The sequence below is a fragment of the Telmatherina bonti genome (genome assembly GCF_933228915.1).
Source record: "Telmatherina bonti genome assembly, chromosome: 21".
NCBI classification, from domain to species: Eukaryota; Metazoa; Chordata; class Actinopteri; order Atheriniformes; family Telmatherinidae; genus Telmatherina; species Telmatherina bonti.
In genome coordinates, this window is record NC_136630.1 from 22,417,056 (window position 1) to 22,440,622 (window position 23,567).

At 39.0% G+C, this 23,567-nt stretch overlaps 1 protein-coding gene across 1 annotated transcript; it reads right to left on the reverse strand.

Annotated features, from left to right (window-relative positions):
* Positions 1-902: 902 nt before the first annotated feature.
* LOC306771451 (anthrax toxin receptor 1-like) lies at positions 903-22,246 on the reverse strand (the record flags this gene model as incomplete). The annotated part of the gene is made up of 19 exons (XM_079260617.1): positions 903-920; positions 5,308-5,386; positions 9,878-9,947; positions 10,655-10,753; positions 12,816-12,876; positions 14,103-14,183; positions 14,326-14,394; positions 14,525-14,598; positions 14,682-14,712; positions 14,811-14,892; positions 15,076-15,107; positions 15,222-15,290; positions 15,392-15,465; positions 15,647-15,737; positions 15,837-15,918; positions 16,369-16,440; positions 17,643-17,714; positions 21,519-21,543; positions 22,225-22,246. The coding sequence occupies 19 exons, from the start codon at positions 22,244-22,246 to the stop codon at positions 903-905; spliced, it is 1,203 nt and encodes a 400-aa protein (XP_079116743.1).
* Positions 22,247-23,567: the final 1,321 nt, after the last annotated feature.

The window sequence follows — 23,567 nt, forward strand, 5'->3', positions numbered from 1 at the left end:
TCAGTAATGCTCCTCTGTGGTGGTTGTTAGAAGGAAAATGGAACAAGATGACAACTCGATCTAGTATTTAATGTGCGATGATGCTACAAATTTCAAGAATGGCGAAATCTGTATCTGTGTGTTTCCTCATACGAAATGGGAATATTTAGAGCTCTGTTACGGCCCATGGCCTGTCATCTAGCTGATCAGCATTCCAACCATCATCACCTGGGGGACTGAATACACCTGGCTTTCTTCCTGGCACCGACCTCAGGCTGATGTGCTGGATGCTGATTGGTGCCACAGCTTGCCACTCATTCACTGACAGTGATTGAGTTTGACTGTTTGGTTGTTCAGCATTTCTGTGATTATAGCTGGCTGGGTTGGTGCCAGCTTTGGTTTATACTTTTGTTGTTGGGTCTGTTTTGGCCTTTGGTTTGTGGCTTTTGATGCTTTTTAAGGACTAGTGGGTCCTAAATAAAAGCCTTCATTTGTGCATCTTCCTGGTTTTCTTTTGTTAATGTTGCTACCCCTTTGTACCCCTGGACAAACTCCATCGGGGTGGTAACAAGCGACTCTCTGTGTGGCAGATGGAAAGAGTTTGGTGAGGGGATGCAGGGGGTTGTTGGCTTGTTGGTATTATTTCCAGCTTTGACCACTTGACTATAATTCACATATTGTTTATATCACAAGATCGCCCCATCCACAGCTGGAACGTGTCCTGTCTTCTTACTGACTGTGTGACTTCGCTCTACTCTATATGGTTTTGCTTAATGGCAAGAGGCAGCTAATTGTAACGGTGTGTCAGGATGAGGTTTATATATCACAATTCGTTATGAATATGATGTCACATTGCCTGAGAGAGAACAGCTTGAAAGAGAATATTTATGTTAGATCTTCTGTGGCTTCATCTTTTATTTGCTTTAATTGTGAATCACATTCTGACGAAACACACACATTCACACACGAATATGAGCTTCGTTGTTTGAGTCGCAGATCCAACTCAGAGATAAATGCACTGACAAAAGACAAGAAACAAGACACAGCATGACATATATATATTGCATTTATTTTTGGGATCTTTGGCTTTCTGTTTACTGACTTAAACAGCTCAAGCACTCGGTTTTAGCATGGCTGCTAGCTCTCTTCCCACACCCCGGTCCCCTGCCTTTTCTTGCTCGGTGTGTCTGATGTTTAGCTACTCCTCCTCCTCCTTTAGTGATAACGGTAGGTGTATTAAGTGTAGCAGCTTGGCAGCCTTGGAGGCGAGGCTCTGAGTTAGAAGCCCAGCTCCGCACTCAGTTAGGGAAGCAGTTAGTCAGCAAGCCCCTATTAGCCAGTGCGGAGCTACCAGCCAGGGCAGCCATCCCGAGCCGTCCCTCAGCAGTTCCCGCGCAGCCGGGAGCCGAGGCGGGCTGGACGACGGTCAGGCGGAAGCGTAGCCCCAAACCAAAACCCACTGGCCACCACCGACCTGTTCACGTTTCTAACAGATTTTCCCCGCTCGGTGACACACCCGCTGAGGCAGAAACCCTGATTATAGGTAGTTCCATAGTCAGAAACGTGGCTCTAGAGACACCGGGGACCATAGTTAAATGCATTCCTGGGGCCAGAGCGGGCGACGTCGAATCGTATTTGAAACTGCTGGCTAAGGCTAAACGTAAATACCGTAAGATTGTAATTCACGTCGGCGGTAACGACACCCGGTTACGCCAATCGGAGGTCACTAAAATTAATGTTGCTTCGGTGTGTAACTTTGCCAAGAGCATGTCGGACTCCGTAGTTTTGTCTGGTCCCTTGCCAGATTTAATCGGCGATGACATGTTTAGCCGCATGTCATCTTTCAACCGCTGGTTGTCTAGGTGGTGTCCCGATAACAACGTGGGTTTTTATAGATAATTGGAGCGCTTTTTGGGGAAAGCCTGGTCTTATTAGGAGAGATGGCATCCATCCCACGTTGGATGGAGCCGCTCTCTTATCTAGCAATATGGACTCTTTTATTAGTCAGCTAAATTGACAACTCAGGGTTGGGACCAGGAGGCAGAATTGTAGTCCTACACACTTTTCTGCAGCTTCCCACCTGCCGCCGCCCACCCAAAACCCCATTCCGACCTTATACAACTTCCCAGCAGTAAGAATTAAACAACACAAAAACACTTCTGGGGTTAATCGTGAAAACCTCATAAAAATAAAAACAATGGATCTAATAAAATCTGAAAATAAGACAATAAAGTGTGGCCTACTGAATATTAGGTCCCTCCCAAATAAGTCTTTATTAGTCAATGACATGATAGGTGATCACCACATTGATTTATTCTGTCTTACGGAAACCTGGTTACAGCAAGAGGATTATGTTAGTATTAATGAAGCTACGCCAGCTAATTATTTAAACTTTCACATTCCTAGAACTACAGGCAGAGGAGGAGGTGTTGCAGCTATCTTTAAGTCAGAATTTTTAATTAATCCTAAGCACAAAACTAACTATAAATCCTTTGAATTCCTGACATTAAATTGATCTCATCCAAAATGGAATTCAGAGAAACCGCTCCTTTTAGCATTAGTGTATCGCCCACCTGGACCTTACTCCGAGTTTCTGACCGAATTCTCTGATCTCTTGTCTGAGTGAGTGCTGACTACTGATAAGGTCATTGTACTAGGTGATTTTAATATTCATGTTGACGTTGAAAATGATAGTTTAAACATTTCCTTTAGCTCTATTCTAAACTCAATTGGGTTTTCACAAAATGTCAATGGAGCCACTCACTCTCATGGTCACACTCTTGATCTTGTTCTAACATATGGTATTGAGACTGATAAGCTCAAAGTATTTCCTCAAAACCCTGTCTTGTCCGATCACTTCTTGTTAACCTTTGAATTCACTTTATTTGATTACTCACTGACCAAAAATAAATTCTACTATAGTAGATGTTTATCAGACAATAATATTACAAAATTTAAACAATCAATTGAATCAATTTTTTCACATCTACCATGTGTTAGCATGACTGAGAGTCCCCTTTTAAGCCTTACTCCTGCTCAGATTGATCAACATGCTAATACTATAACAGCTTCAATGCGTACAACCTTGGATAATGTTGCTCCCCTAAATAAGAAGAAATTAGGTAAGATTATGAAGGCTCCCTGGTTTAATTCCCAGCTTCGAGCTCTAAAACAGGCGTCAAGGCGTTTGGAAAACAGATGGCGTTCATCAGGACTAGAGGAGTCTCACTTAACCTGGAAAGAAAGTTTAATCGTATACAAAAAAGCCTTACGTACGGCAAGAACAGCTTATTATTCATCATTGATAGAGGAAAACAAAAACAACCCTCGGTTTCTTTTCAGCACTGTAGCTAGGCTTACTAGGAGCCGGAGCGCTGTGGAGCCATGTATTCCTTTCTCACTTAGCTGTGATGATTTCATGTATTTTTTCAGGAATAAAATTGACACTATTAGAGATCAAATTCACAATACTCTTCCTTCTACCTATAATGTTGAGCCTGTTGTGGTCTCCGAAGCATCCTTAGAACCAGGATCTGACTTGTGTCTAAATAGTTTCTGTCCTGTCCAACCCTCTGAATTAACTAAAATAATAGCTTCATCTAAACCATCCACCTGTATCTTAGACCCTCTCCCAACGAGCCTCTTTAAGGACATTTTCCCTTTAATTAATACATCACTACTAAATCTTATCAATATGTCTTTAGTGACAGGATATGTACCACAATCATTTAAAACTGCTGTAATCAAGCCTTTACTTAAAAAGCAATCTCTGGATCCAGAGGTGATAGCAAATTATAGACCTATATCTAACCTCCCGTTTATGTCCAAAATTCTGGAGAAAATAGTTTCAGCTCAGCTACATGCCCACCTGAGCAGAAATAATTTATGCGAGGAGTTTCAGTCAGGATTTAGAGCTCATCATAGTACTGAGACAGCATTGGTGAAAGTTACTAATGACCTTCTTATGGCCTCAGACAAAGGACTTGTGTCCGTACTTATCTTGCTTGATCTTAGTGCTGCATTTGATACAGTCGATCATAACATTCTGTTACAAAGACTAGAAAAAGGTGATTGGAATTACAGGTACAGCGTTAAGCTGGTTTAAATCATATTTATCTGATAGACTTCAGTTTGTTCATGTAAATGACAAGTCCTCCTCCCAAACTACAGTAAGTCATGGAGTTCCTCAAGGTTCTGTACTTGGACCAATACTCTTCACGCTATATATGCTCCCTTTAGGCAAAATTATTAGACAGCATGGAATAAACTTTCATTGTTATGCAGATGATACTCAACAATACTTATCCTTTAAACCAGATGAAACAAATCAGCCCAATAGGCTACAAAATTGTCTCATAGACATAAAGACTTGGATGTCTAGAAATGTTCTCCTCTTAAACTCAGATAAGACTGAAGTAATTCTCGTTGGATCTGAAAAACTCAGAGCTAAATTTTCCGGTTTTGTAATGAACCTGGATGGCATTACTTTAGCTTCCAGTGCTACAGTGAGAAACCTTGGAGTAATATTTGACCCTGACCTGTCCTTTGGCCCACATATTAAGCAGGTTACTAAAACAGCCTTCTTTCATTTACGTAATATAGCCAAAATTAGGGACATTCTGTCTCAGAGTGATGCAGAAAAACTGGTTCACGCTTTTGTTACTTCGAGACTAGATTACTGTAACTCTCTATTACTGGGCTGTCCTAAATATGCCCTGAAAAGCCTTCAGCTGATCCAGAATTCTGCAGCCAGAGTCCTGACCAGAACCAGCATGAGAGATCATATTTCTCCAGTTTTAGCCTCTCTTCATTGGCTGCCTGTTGAATCTAGAATAGAATTTAAAATCCTTCTCCTTACATATAAAGCCCTCCACAACCAGGCACCACTATATATCAAAGACCTCATTGTTCCTTATATACCAAGTAGAGTACTTCGTTCGCAGACTGCAGGCTTACTTGTGGTTCCTAGAGTCTCAAAGAGCCGAGCAGGAGGCAGAGCCTTTGGTTATCAGGCCCCTCTCTTATGGAATAAGCTCCCAGTTAGTGTTAGGGAAGCAGACACCCTCCCCACCTTTAAGACTAGGCTGAAGACTTATCTTTTTGATAAGTCCAATAGCTAGGGATGGTTAGCATCCCTTAATTATGCTGCTATAGGTTTAGACTGCTGAGGGACATTTCCTGATACACTGAGCTTCTTTCTTTTTCTCTTTATCTCTTTCTTTTACCCCCCCCCCCCCCCCCCCCGAACGAGCAGAAGAAGGACGAACAGTAGAAGCTCTATATGACAAGAGTTGACATTTTATTAAAAGATAAAGAATGATGACTTACACACTCTGTAGTGGTGATGTGGACGTTGCTGCTGATGAAGGAGAGGCCATCGTTCATGTTCACTTGGAGATAAATCACCCTAAAACAAAAACACACATGGAGGAAAAGGGACTACATCAGTGTTTGGGTTTAACATTTCACACGGAAAAATCCAGATCAGATTATTTAGTCTGAAGTTTTTCCCTTTAAAGTTCAGTTTATTTGATGAGAATCGTGTCAGCAGAACCAGGATTCACACCGAATAACGTCACCGAACCGCCTGCAAGCCGTGAGGTGTTACTTCAGCAGTGAGGCTGTAAGCTGAACCAACAGGAAACTTCCACAAAACACAAGCCATGATGATCAGGAGGGACAGATTTTCCAGCTAAAGTCACAAAGACTCATCCTCTCTGCTTCGCTTGCAGAATCTGAGTTACTGTTGACTTTCTGCAGCAGCTGGAGTCTCCCTCTCGACACCCGGCAGGACGACTTGTAGGCAGTAAATGTCCACCGGACCGGACTTATAAGCTGCTTCTGGCGAGTTGGATGACTCGTTTTTATCTTGTTTTAGTCTTTATTTACCACAACAAACAGCACTGTGCTTACTGCAAATATTTCTTTGACTGAAATTTAGAGTAAAGTCTCCTTTCAGGAAGAAACACACTCATGAAAACAAGCTGCTGTCCAGGCTTTAAATCCCTCCTCCTCCTTCTGAGCACTAAAAAACAATTCTGAGAATGTCCATTTTATCCCTCAGGACCTTTTCTTTGGAGCATCTTGTGGTTCAGTTCCTAAACATGCGGATCAGAGACACACTGTGATGGAAAGGGGGTCTGGTAAATGTAAACCAGCTGTCTGAGTTCAGAGAAGGAGGCTGAGAAAAGGGAGCACTGGGTTAGTGGATCATCATGATCATGATGTCAACAAGTATCTGGATAGAAAGAGTTTGAAACGGTGGAAAGACACTCGTTCTCTCACCAGGAGGGACTCACTGCCTGCAACTAACATCAAAGTTGTGAAATGCTGAAGATGGAGGAACTATTGTGGGTGTAATATAGCAGGAAGGGGGGTTGTTGTCATTCCAGTGATAAAAAGAGGGCCTCACTATCCTCTCTGAGGATCCAGAGGGTCTTTCTGCAGCTGGAGCGCTGCTACCAAACACTGTGGTTTGTCTCAGAAGAAGGGGAGCAGAACCAACTGGGAAGAGGAAGATGGATGAGATGAAGGGGTCACTGCTCTGAACATACAACAGACTTCTAGGAAAAGAGAGGAAGATGAAGAGAACACGCAGAAAGAAGGAAGAAAAACGGAAACTAAGTCTGATACAAGAAGGAACAAAAAGCTGTAAATGACTCAAACTGACCATGAAACTGTTCAGGATTAAATATGAATAAAATGATTTCATTTTAAAACCTGTTGAAATTTTTACAGATTTTTGATGTAAAAAAAAAAAAAAAAAAAAGCCGCTTCAATCCCCCCCCCTTGCATTTACAATGTTGACTAAACTACCAACACAAGCTTACAGAGGATGTTATGTTATTATAATCAGTTGTTTAGTCGGTTGTTTCAGAATAATTAAATGTTTTACTTTACTAAGTTTAGTGTCTAAAAACAGAAATGAAGACCTGGTTGATGCAGATATTTTACTGTCACTCTGTCCACCACAGCTGTTGGTCCAAACAGTGAAAAGAAAACCACAAGCCAAAGACACACAACCACAGTCTGAAGTTGTGGCATCTGCAAAGATAACACTGAATAGTTGTTTTGTTGACTTGTTTTCCTCTGACTGATGCAGATCCTGCTGATTCTTGTAATCTGTGATACTGTAACCTGAATGTACTCTGCTGATAACCAATACCACACTAATTATCAGTAAATAAAGTAATTTGTTCATCTTAGTATGCAAATTAGATGGACAAAAGGTTCCACTTCTACTTTCAGCTGACATAAAATACAGATCCTGAACCTAAAATTTAATGTCTGAATGTATAAATTCCTCTTTGTTTTTCTGTAAAACCATTTTATCCATGAAGAATTTAATCTCATCTCCACTTTAGTTTAAAGGAAAATGCCAGTTTTAGGTTTAAAAGAGACAGAGTTCAGCAAATGTTAAACAAACTAAAGTAAATAGTTGATTTATGTTGATTTATTTAAGTGTTAACACAGATCTGGTTTCCTTGTGAGTTTTTATGGGAAGTGAATGTGGGAAATAAGATACTGTGATTCACCTCATCTTATAGAACACATCATGAAGAGCCTCCAAGTGTCCACCAGCGAGAAAACAACAAAAGTCCAGAAGAAAGTTCAGAAAAATGATTCCCAAAAAGAGGAAAAAGAAGATGATGAGAAGGAGAAAACAAACCTGTGTGGAAGTGGAGGAAAAACAAAGTGTGAAGAAGAAATGCTGAGACAGCTGTTAGGCAAGGAAAGGAGACAGACATGAAACACACAGGTTTACAGTCTTCCCTGGTAGTTCAGACTATTTAGTTCATCCTTTTACTTCCATTTATTATGGACTGCAGGACATAAATCTTAACGTCCGCTCCCACCTGAACAGGGACTCCATCAGGTTCAATAGAGAAAAAGGTGTGAAAGAGGAAACAAAGATACTTATCTGACATGTTTCAACAGCAGCTGTAACCAGCCTCCCAACGAAAAGAGAGAAATGTGACGTTACAAAGATAAAAGATGGATTTTAGCACATAATTATAAAAATAATCTGATCTGCAGCCAAATGTTCTGCTGTTTTGTGACTTTAATGGGTTGAAAACCTTCATTAGTTTGGCTCCTGGTCCTCTTTAAAACCAGAGCCAGAGGTTTTCACCCTGCTGGGAATCGGGCAGTGAATAAACGCACACTTGAAAAGCCAGGCGAGCTGCTACATGGCTTTGATCAGGAAACCCAGACAAGCAGACGGTCGACAGAGAAGAAGGGAATGAAAGAAGGAGCTCGCGTTAACAGAGACAAATAAAAGAGTCGTGCAGCAGAGAGGCTGATGGAAAACTAGATAAAAAAGCTCAAACTGAGTCACTAAAACAGAAAATTATGAGTTTATATAAAAAGTAAAAACAAAGTCTCCCTGAATTCCACAATCCTGCCAAGATATCGATTAAAGATTTAAAGTGTAGCCATCAGTCCAGGCTGGTTAAATCTTTCCCCACTACAGTTAAATCTCCCTCACTTCACATCATTTCCAGCCAAAGTATGAACTACAAATGTGATTTACAGCTGCTGTGGGACAGCAAGGACCTGACGAGGTCAACAGTGTGTGTGAGGAGAGACAGGACTTGTTCAGTTTGTCTGTGTGTGTGAAGTCTTCACCACCATCCACTCGGCCTCATACTCTGATACTTTCCTTCCCATGAAGAGTCGGGTCACAGAGGTTTGTGGATTGTTGACGTTGGAGCGCGGCTGAGCTCTAAAAGGAGACGCTGCGAGCTGATGAGGAGCGGTTCTGGTCACTGCCACGGTGACTGTTGTGTGGTGAAAGTTGGAGTAAACTAACCTCAGGTATGTTAGAGTTCGCGAGCAGTCACCGCCCTTTTCAGCAATGGCAGAAAATGCTGACGCGTGTCGTCTTTCACTAACAAACAGAAATCTTTTCCTGTTTGTTTCGACACAAAATGAGATTTACGAGCACGAAGAGAAACTTCAGGAGAAGCTTCTACAAGAGGAGAAGAAACAAGCAGCTGTAAGCTCTACAACCCAGATGGAAGATGCTGAGATCTACCATCTGCTGCACTAGTTTGTACCTGAAGTCTCCTTTCTGTCTGCTTTTCGCTGGTATGATTCACACTTACTCCTGAGGGAAACAATCAGCCCTTCAGCTGCTAAACGCTCCACTATGTTCACCAACTTGTAGCTGAATATGCTGCAGGTAGCATGCAGAGTGCTCAGAACGGGTGTTTTCTTCCTGGAAAAGGCCTCCTGTTAAAGCTGGAAACTTCTATGATGTGATCCTGCTTCAAAATCTCCTGCAGACCTTTAACTGTTTGATCTTTTCTCTTTGTAAATATCCCCAACAATGAGCCTTTTTACCTTTAACACAGTAACTTGATGCTCAGTCGCATTTCTTTTTAACGTTGATGCTTCGCAGTCAAGTTTATGACGTGAAGCTGCTGAACAGCCGGGACTTTCTGCTCGGTGATTCGTGAGATGTTGAGTAAGTCTCATCAGATTTGGGACTTTCTGTGACTCGCTGCTTTCTATATGTGTGTGTAAAGACGTGTCTGCTCTTGTTTTACCAGCTTTGCTCTAATTCAGGACAGAAGCTGAAGGAAATGCAGGAAAGCTTCATTTCATGTTCTGGCACGAACACGCAGCCTCTTATATTTGGCTGGACTGAGCTGGGATCTAGAAAGGAGGAATGTGGTCTCGGGTAGGGATCATAAAAACAGCTTAATGTATGTCAGGTTTCTTATAGTCCGTGCACATATGTGCATAAATGCATCCATGTGTTTCTTTGGTTTGAGACAAAGAATGTGATGTATGATGCATGTGGAAGCCTCTCAGGTTGAAAAATACATATTTTCTCTGGAAATGAATCTGAAAGCACATCAATGAGGGCAGAAGAGATGAGAGATGTACTTACTTCCCAACTTCATCAATGACAGGAGCTGAACACAGTAAGTAGGTGTTTTCTACATCAGCTGGCTTCTCATCTAGAAAACAACCAAAACATTTGACTTAATGTGTTTATTGCTCTCATGTACTGTCATACAGTCAATTAGACTCATTAAACATGCATCAGCTGCAGACATGCAGGCAGAAAGGTCAGTTTTTTGGGTTTGGGCCTTGCTAGATCAGTGTTACACTGATATTTTTGTACTTTTTTTTGGATAAAACTGATCTAAAATTAACCTGGTTAGTTTACTGGATAAAAACACACAACTTGATACTGTGCTAATAAAATGACCCTTTTTCCATAAATGAATACATTTATATGTGTTTTCTTCTTGTTAATTTGCATATTTTCATGTAGTAATATATATATATATATAGATAGATAGATAGATATATCTATCGATATATATATATATATATATATATATATATATATATATATATATATATATATATATATATATATATATATATATATATGTATATATATATATATATATATATATATATATATATATATACATATATGTATATATATATATATATATACATACATACATATATATATATATATATATATATATATATATATATATATATATATAGATATAGATATAGATATAGATATATATATAGATATATATAAAGAAAACTATAAAAGCAGCTGGGTTTGTAATTGTAACAACATAAAGATATTTTCAAAAATATTAAGATGATAAAACAGACCCAGCGCAGGTTTACTCACTGATTGTGACGGTATCGTTGACTTTGAAGCTGCAGAGCACCTGGCTGATGTTTCTCGTATTGAGGAATCCGTTTCCTCTCAGCATCACTTGAGAAGACTCTGAAACATAAAAAACATTTACATGTTTAGAAAATGGCAGATGATTTACTATCAGGTGCTGTACAAGAAGGTCTTTGACTTATTTGATGCACTTCAACCTCCTCTTTGACACATTCTTTGAAGAGTTGTGGTTTGTGACTGCATCACTTCCATCTGGCTTCCTACCTGACCTGTTCACTCTCTCCAGCAATCAAAAGACGATCTTACGATGACTCTTGTCTTGTGCCTTTCTCTCTTTTAATCTTCTTGCATTTCTTTGCTGAATCAGTGATGTTGCATGTTCAAAACAGCCCGTTTCTTCCATTGAGTGAAAGTTTGCTTTAACGTCATGTTGCGCCCCGGATATAAAAGTTGCTTCTCAGCTTCAGGACGCTGCTGGGCAGCAGCGGCTCCATGAGCGTACATGATAGATGTCAATGTGGCATCGAACAAGTCTGGAATGTGAAGTTTTAAGGTCAGAAGGTTATGTAACACGTCATTAAAGGCAGAGCATGTAAGATATCAAGGCGATTCTTTCGACCACTAGGTGGCAAACACCAGGTCGTGAGCAAAACCACAAAACTGCTACCTCCACAAACGACCACAGGTTGGTAGTAATTAGCAAAACTAACCCCTCACCCCTCCTCCTTGCCAGCTCGAATGAGGGCAGGAATTGCTTGTGAGCTATAGCTCAGAGCCGCTCTGCAATAAATGGGCTTATACTCCCCCTACTGGTGGAAAAAAGTACTTTATTTTTACTGGTCAGAAAACATTTAAGAAGGGTCTTTGTCATTATTAATTAAACTTGTAATTTAATAACGCATCAAATATGGACAGACTGGAACCTACATGTTTAAAAAACGATCTAATTATGATTGTAGTCATTTTTCAAATTAATTTATTTTGAAAATATTGAAAATCTTACATACTCTACCTTTAAGGTATCCTGGAGTCAAACGTGTCTGTCGGCTAAAACTTAGCTGGTTTGTTGGGTCATTCAGCACCACAATGTTCCCAAACATTCAATTTACAAAAGAATAAAGAGAAAAAGAGAGTATTTTTTATTACATATTACATGAGCACTTAGATGTAGGTTTTGTTAAATGAATAAATATATTAAAAAATATATTCAGTCATGTATGGTTGTATTTATCCACTTCTCAGACCTTTATATGTCTTAATATGTAGAATTTTAGCCTGGAAAGGGTTTTATTTTCATCTGTGCGGTTGTTTATGAGGCTGAACTGTTAAGACTGAACTGCATAGTGCAGTATTGGCTCAGAGATTATTATTCCACGTCAAGTGAAATAGTTTCCCTCGTGCATTTATTGAAGGGTGAAAATAATTCATTGCTTCATAAAAACAGGACCAGATGGGAAAAAAAGACCAAGTCTTATTACCTTTATTGCCACCAAAAAATCATGAAGTCTTATTTTTATCTGTGATTTTATACCGTTTTATGTCCATTTTGTGTTGCTTGAACCCATGAGAGCCCATGCAGTGTGACATAAATGCTACAAACAGTTTCTGAGACATTTAGCAGCGCTTTATTTTAAAAACTTTGTTCAAAATCTTGTTCAAGACAATTTGACACTTCTGAAAGCCGAATATTACACTGTAAGAATTTTGACAGAAATGGCAAATATCACTAAAACATGTTATTATTCTTTTTTTCCTTACATTTTGACAAAAAAACAAACAAACCCCAAAACTTTCTTACCATTTCTTTTTATGGGTCGGGTCTTAATTGGTTCACTGTCAAACCCGCTCTCTAGCAGGATGTTAAAGCATGTTTTCAGCTTCACATTTAATCTCCAACTAATCTGAGCCGCTCCTTCAGTTTACTGCAGCTACGTAATATTATTTCCACTGAGGTTCCTGGTCCCAGTAGATTTTCTGCAGTAACCCAGTTGCCCATTTGTGGTCCTTCATTCAGTCTGGGACAATTTTAAATAGAGAAAACAAGGAAACCACCAGCACAATGAATACAGTGGACTGATGGGATGCTAACATCTGTGCTTATGACTCAGGAGAGACTCATCTTAATGCCTGTGTGTCTTTGTGTGTTTTTCTAGCTACTCACGTCCTGCACACACACTGGAGGGTTCGGCCGCAGAAATTTCAATGCAGGATTTCTTGATGATCTTAGAGAAAAATATAAAAAAAAGAAGAGAAAAGAATGTAGAGCTGTTGTGTAACTACAGACTTGTGCACATCTGTTGAGGTGATCTGTATGACTTGTAAACTGTTTTATGAACCATCCCTCTAAACTTACAGCTTTAGCTTAGCAAATGTAAACAAATCCACCTTAAAACACAAAAAGATGAACTATATTTAGAATTTAATCAATTTACTGTGAATGGAAATAATAAATCAGCATTTTTTAAACAACTCTTAGTTGACTACATAAATTTAACATAAATTCCCATCAGAAATATAAACTACTGTTTTTGGCCATCACTGTCTGAAATCCAAATCTCAAATTAAACATAAATTACAAAAAAATAAAAAGTGATATATGAGAAGAGAAAGATGGATATAATTAGCAGCTACTAGAGCATGCTAAGGCCGTCATACTCTCAGGAGAGAAGACAGCAAACATCACTGGCTTAAATGATAAATAATTTGCCATAGTTGGAAAGAAAGCTTCTCTCTCCATGTTGTGGCATTTTATTCAGCCAAAAATCAAAGTTATTTCTGTTTGTGGGTTTAACAGTGAGAAATAGCTTGTTAAAACATCATAAGTTTGTTTCACAAACATTTCGCAGAAGCTCACAGCTCGCTCCCATTATCATTATCATAAATGAAGTGCAGCACGCAACAGAACTGTTGTGGTGGCATTTATGACTCTCACACAAATCAAACCACTGGTCATTCCTATTGGAAGAATGAAGGAAAAATAAAGTTGCAAACACCTTTTTCTCTGACCTCCACACTGTTCAGTAATGTTTAAAAAAATGTAAACCATTAGGACGTTGACAGTGGAAGGTGAAAGTGGCCTCTCGGGCCTGAACTGTAGTCTGAACATAAAGTGAGTGTGTTGCATTCAACCATTACACATAAAGAGCTACAGTTCTGCCTGCTGCCTGGTGAAACCCTGTGAGCAGAAACCGGGCTTAAACCTTTGATTTGTAAAGGTCTTCTCTATGCAAGGAATGGAAAGACTTGGTAAAATAAAAAAAAGAAGCAGCAATATCTTAAATATGATCCTTTTACTGAGTGATTCAAGTAAAGTCGACACATAACTTTACAACAAACATGGAAGAAAGAAGACAACAGTGGTTAATGAAAGTATGGATGTCAGAGTGACATGTTTCAGAGATCTAGCTACAGAGAAAAGGGACTTTCTCTGGACAAAGAGATAAATTACCGAATCAATGACGCCCCTGAGGGCGTGGAAACCTCCCAGCACAGGAAACACATGCTCTATGGTGTCTGCAATGGTGGCCAGCTACGATGGGAGAGAGGCAAAGATAAAAAATAAAAAAAATACAGAATAAAAGAAAAAAGCAGAAGACTTAATCAACAAAATGATCATAAATGACAATAAGCTTTGGGTTAAAAAAAATAACTTTGTGTTAAAACAGCTTCACCTGCGTCTCATTGAAGTCTTTGACACCAACACAGTAGACGATTGCTCCCAGAGATCTGGCTGTCTCCGCCTGGAGAAGAAACAGGCTAAATTCTCAGTACAAATCCCCCCCCCCCCCCAATACCAACTCAGGACAATGATAAGAGAATTTTGGATTCTCTGTATGTGACCTGTGAAATCAGGGTTTTGTTTTTTTTTACCTGTTTTTGTGCATTGATGAGCTGTTGTTCCTGCAGCTCTCCATCTGTCAGTGCAATAATCACGCTGGCTGTGCCTGGAAAACACATGTGGTCAAGCTGTTACACACAATGTTGTCTCAAGAAAGGCTTGACACCATAGTAGCTATTAGATGCTTACCAAAGTTCTCCTTGACTATCTGCTCATTTGCCTTTAAATAAAAACATGTTCTTTGTTAGACCAAAAGGACTGATACAGTAAATACATTGACTGACTTTGTGTTTGTGTGGCATGGTAATGTAAGCTTACACTCTGTAACCCGAGATGCATGAACGTGTCTCCACCAGGAATCTCTTTTTTAAGAGCGTTCAGACCTTTTCGGATATTTACTCTGTAGAGGAAGAAAAAACAGTTTTGAAAAAGTTTGTTTCTACTTAGTTTCCAAAAAAGTTCAGAGGTACAAAATTAGATTTTTGCTAAACTACATTGTAATCTCACTCATGTGAAGTAAGATATCCCCTGGAAATTATCATTCAGTACCCTGAGGGCGTGGAAACCTCCCAGCACAGGAAACACATGCTCTATGGTGTCTGCAATGGTGGCCAGCTACGATGGGAGAGAGGCAAGGACAAAGAAATACAGAAAAAAAGAAAAAAGCAGATGATTTAATCAACAAAATGATCATAAATGACAAACAGCTTTGGGTTGAAACAGCTTCACCTGCGTCTCATTGAAGTCTTTGACACCAACACAGTAGACGATTGCTCCCAGAGATCTGGCTGTCTCCGCCTGGAGAAGAAACAGGCTAAATGAAGAGATTTCCCCAAAAATCAGGTTGTGCTGAGAACATTTCTGCCTCTGATGAGACCTCTGAAGTAAGGATTTCTTACCTCCTTCTGTGTTAACTCGAGGATCATGTCCTGCAGCTCTCCATCTGTCAGTGCAATGATCACGCTGGCTGTGCCTGAAAAGAACACAAGATCATGCTGCAGTGTGCAATGTTGTCTCAAGAACGGTTTTAAACCACAGGAGCTATTAAAGGGCAACTCAGTTTGGTCTTACAACGCCGTAGTCCCACTAGTTTTAATGTGTCCCTGCTCCAACAACTTGAGTCAGGTGTGTTGAAGCAGGGAGGCACTGAAAACCTGCAGGACTTCGACCCTTATAGCACCGAACTGAGTAGCCCTGAGCTGTGAGACGCTTACCAAGGCTCTCCTTGAGTATCTGCTCGTTCACCTTTCAATAAAGACATGTTATTAGTTATAGGAGAAGATTTGAGCTGTTTAACAGGTTAACTAGCTTTTACGGATTCGTGGCGTATTAATATAAGCTTACTCTCTGTAACCCAAGGTGCATGAACGTGTCTCCACCTGGAATCACTCTTGCGAGAGCATTCAGACCCTCTTTGATGTTTTCTCTGTGGAGAAAGAAAAATGTTTTGTTGAAGACTTCCATAGTTTTTCACAATTTTTCTGAGGGAAATCCAGGTTGGAGTCACATTGATCCTGAGAGTACAGCTTTGGGGGTCTCCATGCCCCCAGGTACGGTCACCCAAGACAAAGTATTAGTATGCATGGGGAGAACATGTAAACTCAACAAAGGAAGCCCGCAGGATCCTTCTAGCTGTAAAGCAATGGTGCAAAGCAACTTTGGGAGGGGACTTCTGGGTTATAAACAAAAAATCTTTCAGTGGAAAAGATGACCACATAAAATTGGTTAAAGCATGTTGAAAATGTAATTTCCACAGGAAGCTGCTTTAAAAAGTTTAAAAGTTGTCCAAAAGGAATAAACAACAGACTGAAACTTGTTGGGTTCTGACTACATTTAAATCATGACTTTAATGTCCTTTCAGCTATACTGTAGTTACCTGTTTCCTGTCAGTTTCATGATGGTGGATGATCTGGTGGAGAATGTTATAAATGACATCCTCAGCATGGGACTGGAATAGAAATAAAAAGTCATTAATTCATCATTTATACATCAGCTTATCCAACAGAGTGACCAATGAGTGATGATACGTTACAGACTGCCACGGTAAACCATAAAAGGTTTACAGCTAAATGTGTTTCTGACTATAATACAGACTTTTCACAGAGATCTTACTCAACATTTAGTTTCTGTTTAAATCATAGTAAAACACAAATAAACTATTTAATTTGGAGAACAAACTTCATATAGATAATGATCTTCTGTTTCCAAGATTACATAGATTTGATTTGTTTTTCAACCCCGGTGTTCTTTGTAAAACTGTGATAAACATGATAATGGACTCAAAAGAATAAATCTATATCAGTTGTGGAATATTTTATTTTTCATTCTTTTATTTTGCACAAAAACAAAACAAACAAACAAAAAAAAACAAAACAGTAAAATCAAAATAACTGAACAGGAAAAAAAAATTGAGTTTATTAATCTTGAGTCACAGAATTTCATATGTAGATTTCTTTTGTTTATTGGCAATTTCCATTTAGAAAGTTGTTGAAGTATCAGGAACTAATTTTGTGCTGTTTGCCAGAGACAGTAAGGTAAAGCAGATCAGATCTGTCTTCAATCCTCTGCTCTTTTATGAAAATGCAGCACAACTGCTAGCTGCTGGAATGTGCTGCCACTAATTTCAGTGACATCTTCAGCTTTTTTGCATTATACATCAGTAATTACACATTGTCACTTTCACACTTGTTGTTATGTAGTTATACATACATACCCACTTCTATGAATACTTTAAAAGCAGCCTATTTTGCGAAAAATACTGCAACTAGACATGGAGGCACTAAAACCCAGGGCTTGTAACATACTTAAAGACTATCTAAAGTTGTGGACAGTAACTATGATCCCCTCTAAAAGTACCCATACATCAACATGTCTCCTGTATCCTGAGTAAACCATTAGCCTGGATGCTAAGTGACTTAGCATATGGTCAGTTGTAGCAGTGGGGATAGGCTTTAGCAGGGATAGCTGTGTTAAGTGTGTGTTTCTAAGTGAGCTATATCTTGGGGCTTTAGGAAGTTTAATCTGAGGTAACAAGGCTAGTTGGAAACCCACAGAAAGTTTTCAGATATTTCATGTGTTGCAGTGTATGGTCCATGCTCCATGTTTAGTTTTGGACACAACAATGTTTACTTAAGCTAACAACAGTCTTACCTTTTGAATTTCTCAACTAAATTCTTCACAAAATAGTAGATATCAATCCAATGATTTGCCACACTGCCAGACCTGCGGGACAGATTCAAGGACACAAAACAGTCACAAATATCACACAAATTTTCATGCACTTAAGAAGCATTAGCCAAAACTTCAGATGCTTTTTGCTATACTGTTTCTGTACAAGTGACACTATGAATCCTGAAAGACCCCCTAAAAAAACAAACAAACAAACAAACAAAAAGAAGGTTCAAGCTATTTAAGAGCTTGAACTCCATATGTTAGAGTAGTCAGACAAGAAAATTACAACATTGCAAACCAACAACAGGAGAGGGGTCAAAACATTAGCTCCTCAAAATGGAGAACAACCTGTAAACAATACCAGCCAGAAGTTTGGATACACCTGCCATTAAATCTATTTAGTAGTGTCAGGTGAAACAACGGAATATAAGTTCTTACTCTCATGCTCAAATTTGCTTTTGTTTTTAACTGAACAGAAGGGGAAAAAAAATTTCACTCCACAGTCTGTAAAAATTGCATTAATTAGCTTCATGACATTAGCCAAAAATCAGGAAGCTAGTACATCCTGCACTGTTACAACTCTTGGAAGAAAACAAGATTAAACCTGGATTATATTATTGAACATTTAGTTCATGTATAACAAACACAGCATGGTGGTGAATTAGCTTTAGCCTGCACTGCATTAAGAAGTAAAGGTGTTCTGGTGAGATATAATAATCTGGTGGTGGGGTCTAAGGTATAATTTAGCATCCTCTATCCTGAATGAGGCCCTGGAGTGAATTGGTCCTGGTCTCTTGAGTGGAACTTGTACAAAACTGGACTAATATAAAACAACACCATCCCTTCATCTGCTTCGGCTTCATTAGCGAGATCATACACTTGCTAATGAAGCCTAAAGTGATGACTTTTTGGAATGGAGCTAACCGACTGCGGTAAAACTAGACATCTCTTCAGAGTATGATGTTTAAAAAGAGCAATGTTGGTCAGTTTTATTGATTAACTGATTAAACTTTGAACCAATGTCACTACAGTAAGTTGGCTATCTTAAAAAGTGTTAAGAACTAAGAACATGTCAGATAAAATGCCAACCAAATGTCATGAAATGCCTTTACATTTTTTGGTTAAATGAGTTTGAAGGGAGAAAATGATTCTACTACATGAATGTACGCTCCCTATTTTCTGTTTTGGCTCAAAGAACATCGAAGATCCTCAAATCCATCTGAGAATCCAGTTCAGACACAACAACTATGGTAAACTATTTGTAGTATGTGGTCTTGTAATTTTGTTTTATTGTGACATAGCAACACTTGTAGGCAGCTGAGTGAGATAACAATGTTTATGTTGAGTTGCTTGGACATTTTGCAGGTTATAGGGAAGCTCCAGTCAGAGAATAACCTGGAATTTACCCAAGTCATTCAAAGTTGTTGTTTATTAAATCCTGGAAAACTTGACCTATAAATGTGAATTACATTTTCTGATGAAAGGACACACGTTCTGCTTCATAGTTAACAGGGATTTTGAAGGTTTTTTTTTTTATTTTTTTATTTTTTAAGCATTTTTGGACGTAAGTCCAGAATGTAAAACAAAATAAAAAATAAATCTATTGTACAAGCTGCTAAAAAGGAAGCCAGGATCTTAAATAAGTTCAACACTGCAGTTAAAGGATCAGGTTTTGGTTCTCAGGGGTCACTTGTGCTAGAAATATAAACTGCAAACACAACAAAGATTTCCACAATGACATTTACATACTGTGTTGTAGAAGTTTCATTGTCATCGCCTTGTCTAAACAGTTATAAAGTCATATGTCAGCATTTTCTCTTGTTGCTTTTCTGATGACATGAGCTGTTCTTCATCATCCAGACTTACATTCCAGTGACTGAGCAGAGACTCAGGAAAACACAGGACTTTACAAGCTAAAAAAAAATCCTCCCACCATTTAAAAGAAATCTTGAGGTAAAAGGAGGGAGCGTTTAGTTCAACAAAATGTGCAGTGCAATCAGAAATAGTCACCAAAGGACTGCACACATACACCTACACATGTTCTCTGACCAAAGGGAAAAGCAAGAGCCAGTGTCTTGTGCAATTTTTTCCATTATAGCAACAGAAAAGGGAAAAAAAAAGGACATAGTCTGTGGAGACTGCAGCTAATACTCATTTAGAGGTGTGGGGATCATTTTGAAGTATTTATTTAACATGAGGTGAATCTGAGGACTCCCACCTTTGGCTTTCAGCTGCTTATCTTCATTTCTGAACCGCAGGCTTTCGTTTGCATTGGAACAGTTCAATTGTCTGAGGTAGCGTTCAGTCGTGGGACCAAGACCTAGCTTGCAGTTTCACTCACCTGTCCAAACAATGTGGAAGAGATGTAATAGTAGATGAAACCATTTCACCTCCCCCAACAATCCTTTGATCTAATTTTAATGGCCGGATTTGAGCATTAAAGTTCAGCAGTTTGAGGTTTGTAATCATAAAGTAAAGCACCATCACAATTTAGCAACAAAAGCTGTGTGAGGTTATGTATCGGCAACTCATCACTGAAGTGACAGTATTTCCTCCATTGGAACAGGATGAAAACCATATGTCTGGTTGAGTGCCATGTGACGTGAAAATATCAGACACAAGAAAAAAGGAAAAAGAGAAAAAAGAAAATATGAAAAGCTTTGTTGGTAAAAACGACAGCAGTGGGAGTGAGATGATATTAAATATCAAAAGTCAGAGGAAAGTTCCTGGTAATTAAATGAAAACTTCACCCTTAAGGTCAAGTCTCTGGTTTTCTTCAGTGTTTTTCAGCCTGACTGGGCAACAGCTCAGCATTAAAATGTAAACAAATGATAAACATGGTTTCCTGTTTTTACAGAGACTGCACCGTCAGCGTTACTGCTAATGCAACACCATCGCCAAATGTCAACACCGACTGAAGAAAACCGAAAATAAGGCAGAAAAGCACACTGAATAGGAGCAAAAAGCAAAATAGTTTCACTGCAAGGTTTGCTGTTGAGCACCTCCTTCTACCTCCTCGTCTGCCATTGACCATGCAAAGTGCAAAAACACTGGCAGAACAATATCTGCATTTTGTGGAACACGAGGAAGTAACTTCTAATGTTTACATTGTTACAGTAGAAGAAGAGCTAGCTTCAAGTCAAAGGCTGCAGTTACATGATGTTTTTTAATTTGGAATTAATCATTCAGAATTAAATAATTTGAAATTAACATATTCTCCTATGAGCTTACAGGAAAATACTAATTCTGAATGGAAGTTTACATGAAACACGTCCTCACTTAATTTTTTTTTAGAGTGGGTGGGAAGGGTTCTGATTGGACAGAGGATGCATGTGACGTACGACGTATACCGGAAATAAACAAAGTTTGCTCCCTGCTCCTTGTCTTTTCAGTCGTAACTTGTAAAAACGACATGATAAGTACCAGTTTTGCTGCTATTTTTATGATAATTTTGAAGTACCAGCCAGACAAGAGCATATTGCTTCACTCTTTGTACTAACTGTAGTCAATCATCTCTTGCAGTGCACTCCTTTTGCAGTGGTTGTTTCTCTGGTTTCTTTAGTTCCAAAAGGGAAAAAAAAAAAATAAATAAAAAGAGTCACTGCTCTTTATATTTTTACAAGTGACTGGAAATGCACATAAACAAAGCTACACACATGCATAGATTGTCTATAGTGACAGACATCACACTCTAACAGAAAAACCAATGTTTATCTGGTTCAATCCCTTATCCTACAACTTCTTCTCTAATGTTTCTTTAGAGGTAATGTGGGAGACTGGTTGTCTTCTGATGAATGTTTTGCTCCTTTTGCAGCCATTTTACTTTGAAAGTACCCATTGCCATTGTTTGCTTACTGGAGCCTTTTATTGGGAGGGAGAGCTGCGAGAAGAGAGAGGAAGCAGCGAATCCCATCAAGGTATATGAGTGCAGTGGTAATGGCTGGTAAACATTGGTTTGGAGATCAACACAGAGGGACGGTGTGTGTTGTACTTCATGTTATACTCCAGGTGACAGAAAACTTACATATTTTTAAATTCCTTCACTCCAAAAATGATTAATTTTTGCTTCTTTAAAATGAATAAAAGCACGACAAAATCAAATCTCATAATATAGAAAAGAACAGACGGTAAATAAGTTTACAACAAATAAATCATGTTGAAGACAAACAAAAACTGTAAAGATTAAGTTTATCAGTCACCAATTTTATTTGGAGATTTTCCAGAATTCACTGCAAAAGAACAATAAATGTTGCTGAATACTATAAAATGTGTCCAAATCTGGAAAGCTTCTGCTGTTACAGCTGGCTGACATATGAGCTTTTCCTGCTCTGGATGACAAATAATGTTCGGAAATGTGATGAGAATTTTCCAACTGGTCGCCATCAACCAACAACCAGCATTTGCAGAGATTAATGGATGAATTTGTTCCCAGACATGCATCCATTTTCTCAAGTAATGAAACCCTAATTTGGACTTTACAGCACCACAGATGAATAGACAAATCATGCAAAAGGAGGACAAATTTTCAACATTACTTTCAGTCTGGAACTAACCCTCTCACCTTCGCTGCACATCTGCGTCATGTCGCTGATCCACCTCTAGTCGCAGAGCAACGATGGTGGAGCAAACTGCACTCAACCAAAACACTGACTATGTGCAAGCGCACGCTGTTGCCACTTTCACAGAGGGAAAACAGTCACTGATAATATTTGCTGAGTCATACTTGAAGAAATACACAGCTGTGAAGTTATTGAAATAATTAAAGCAGCTTTTGTTGATATACAAGATTTTTTAAATTCTTGCAGTTTGCATCTCTTTTATTACATCCAAATGATCCTACTCGTGTTTTTGTGATTTCACTTCCTGCAACTTTTAAAGTCAAGTTTTGGGCTAATCGTTAAGAGTAATAGGCATAAAACAAAGAAATGATGTAATTTTGCATTTGCATGTTGTCCTGCTGCCTCTAAGCTGGCAGTTAATTAAAACTGCTTTCAGTCTGACTTTACAGAAAACTAGTTAATGTAAAAGTTTCTACAGGAGACATTGGAAATCCAGAACACTGTTGAGTGCATCTGACATCCTGGAAGAAAATTACATATCAAATGTGTTTGCAAATACTTATTAAAAGCTGTTTTTCTTCTGCAGCATTCCCGCCACATCTCCTAGCAATCAACTGGCCTTTCTCCCCCTGATGGCAACAGGCTGATGGCATGTGGGAAAATTCTTTTCAAGGATGAAAAAAATTGCTGCTCAGCGCCATTCTCACGGGTAAAAGTGTTAAAAAAGGAAGAAAAAAACCCTTTCCTCCACGTCTGCTGCTCTAGCTGGGCCTAACCCTCCCCCCCCAGCCTGTAACCAGTGATGATGCTTCAGTTCAACTGAGTGGGAAAAAGGATTTGTTTGCTTAAAACCACTAACCTACTTTTACAACAACGACAGAAAAAGTCTTTTCTACATAATTACACAGCTAACGTTGTGCATCTGTTCTGTTCATATTTTATAGTTTTTATATCTGAACATCTGGATGTGTGCTGTACAACACACTTCTTATGTAAGAGAAGTCTCCAAATATTAGAGATGAAATGACAACTTTTTAAACCTTTCTATTTTTTTCTCTAAATCCCTTAAATACGGACAGGAGATCGTTTCACTGGACATGTCTTCCTGCTGCTGTACCCCCCCCCCCCCCCCCCCCCCCCCCCAACCACTCCTCTGGAAATGTGTTTCATATTAATCATCAAGCTGTGGCCCGCCTGCTCTGAATCAGCATAAAAACTTCCCAACTGATATGCAGCACATCCTCCACAAGTTATTGGTTTTCTGTGTCAATATTTTCATTGTTAAGTTTCTGTTAAGCATCCATCATACATACAGTTCATTTTTACTTCTTGTTCTTCTCTCTGA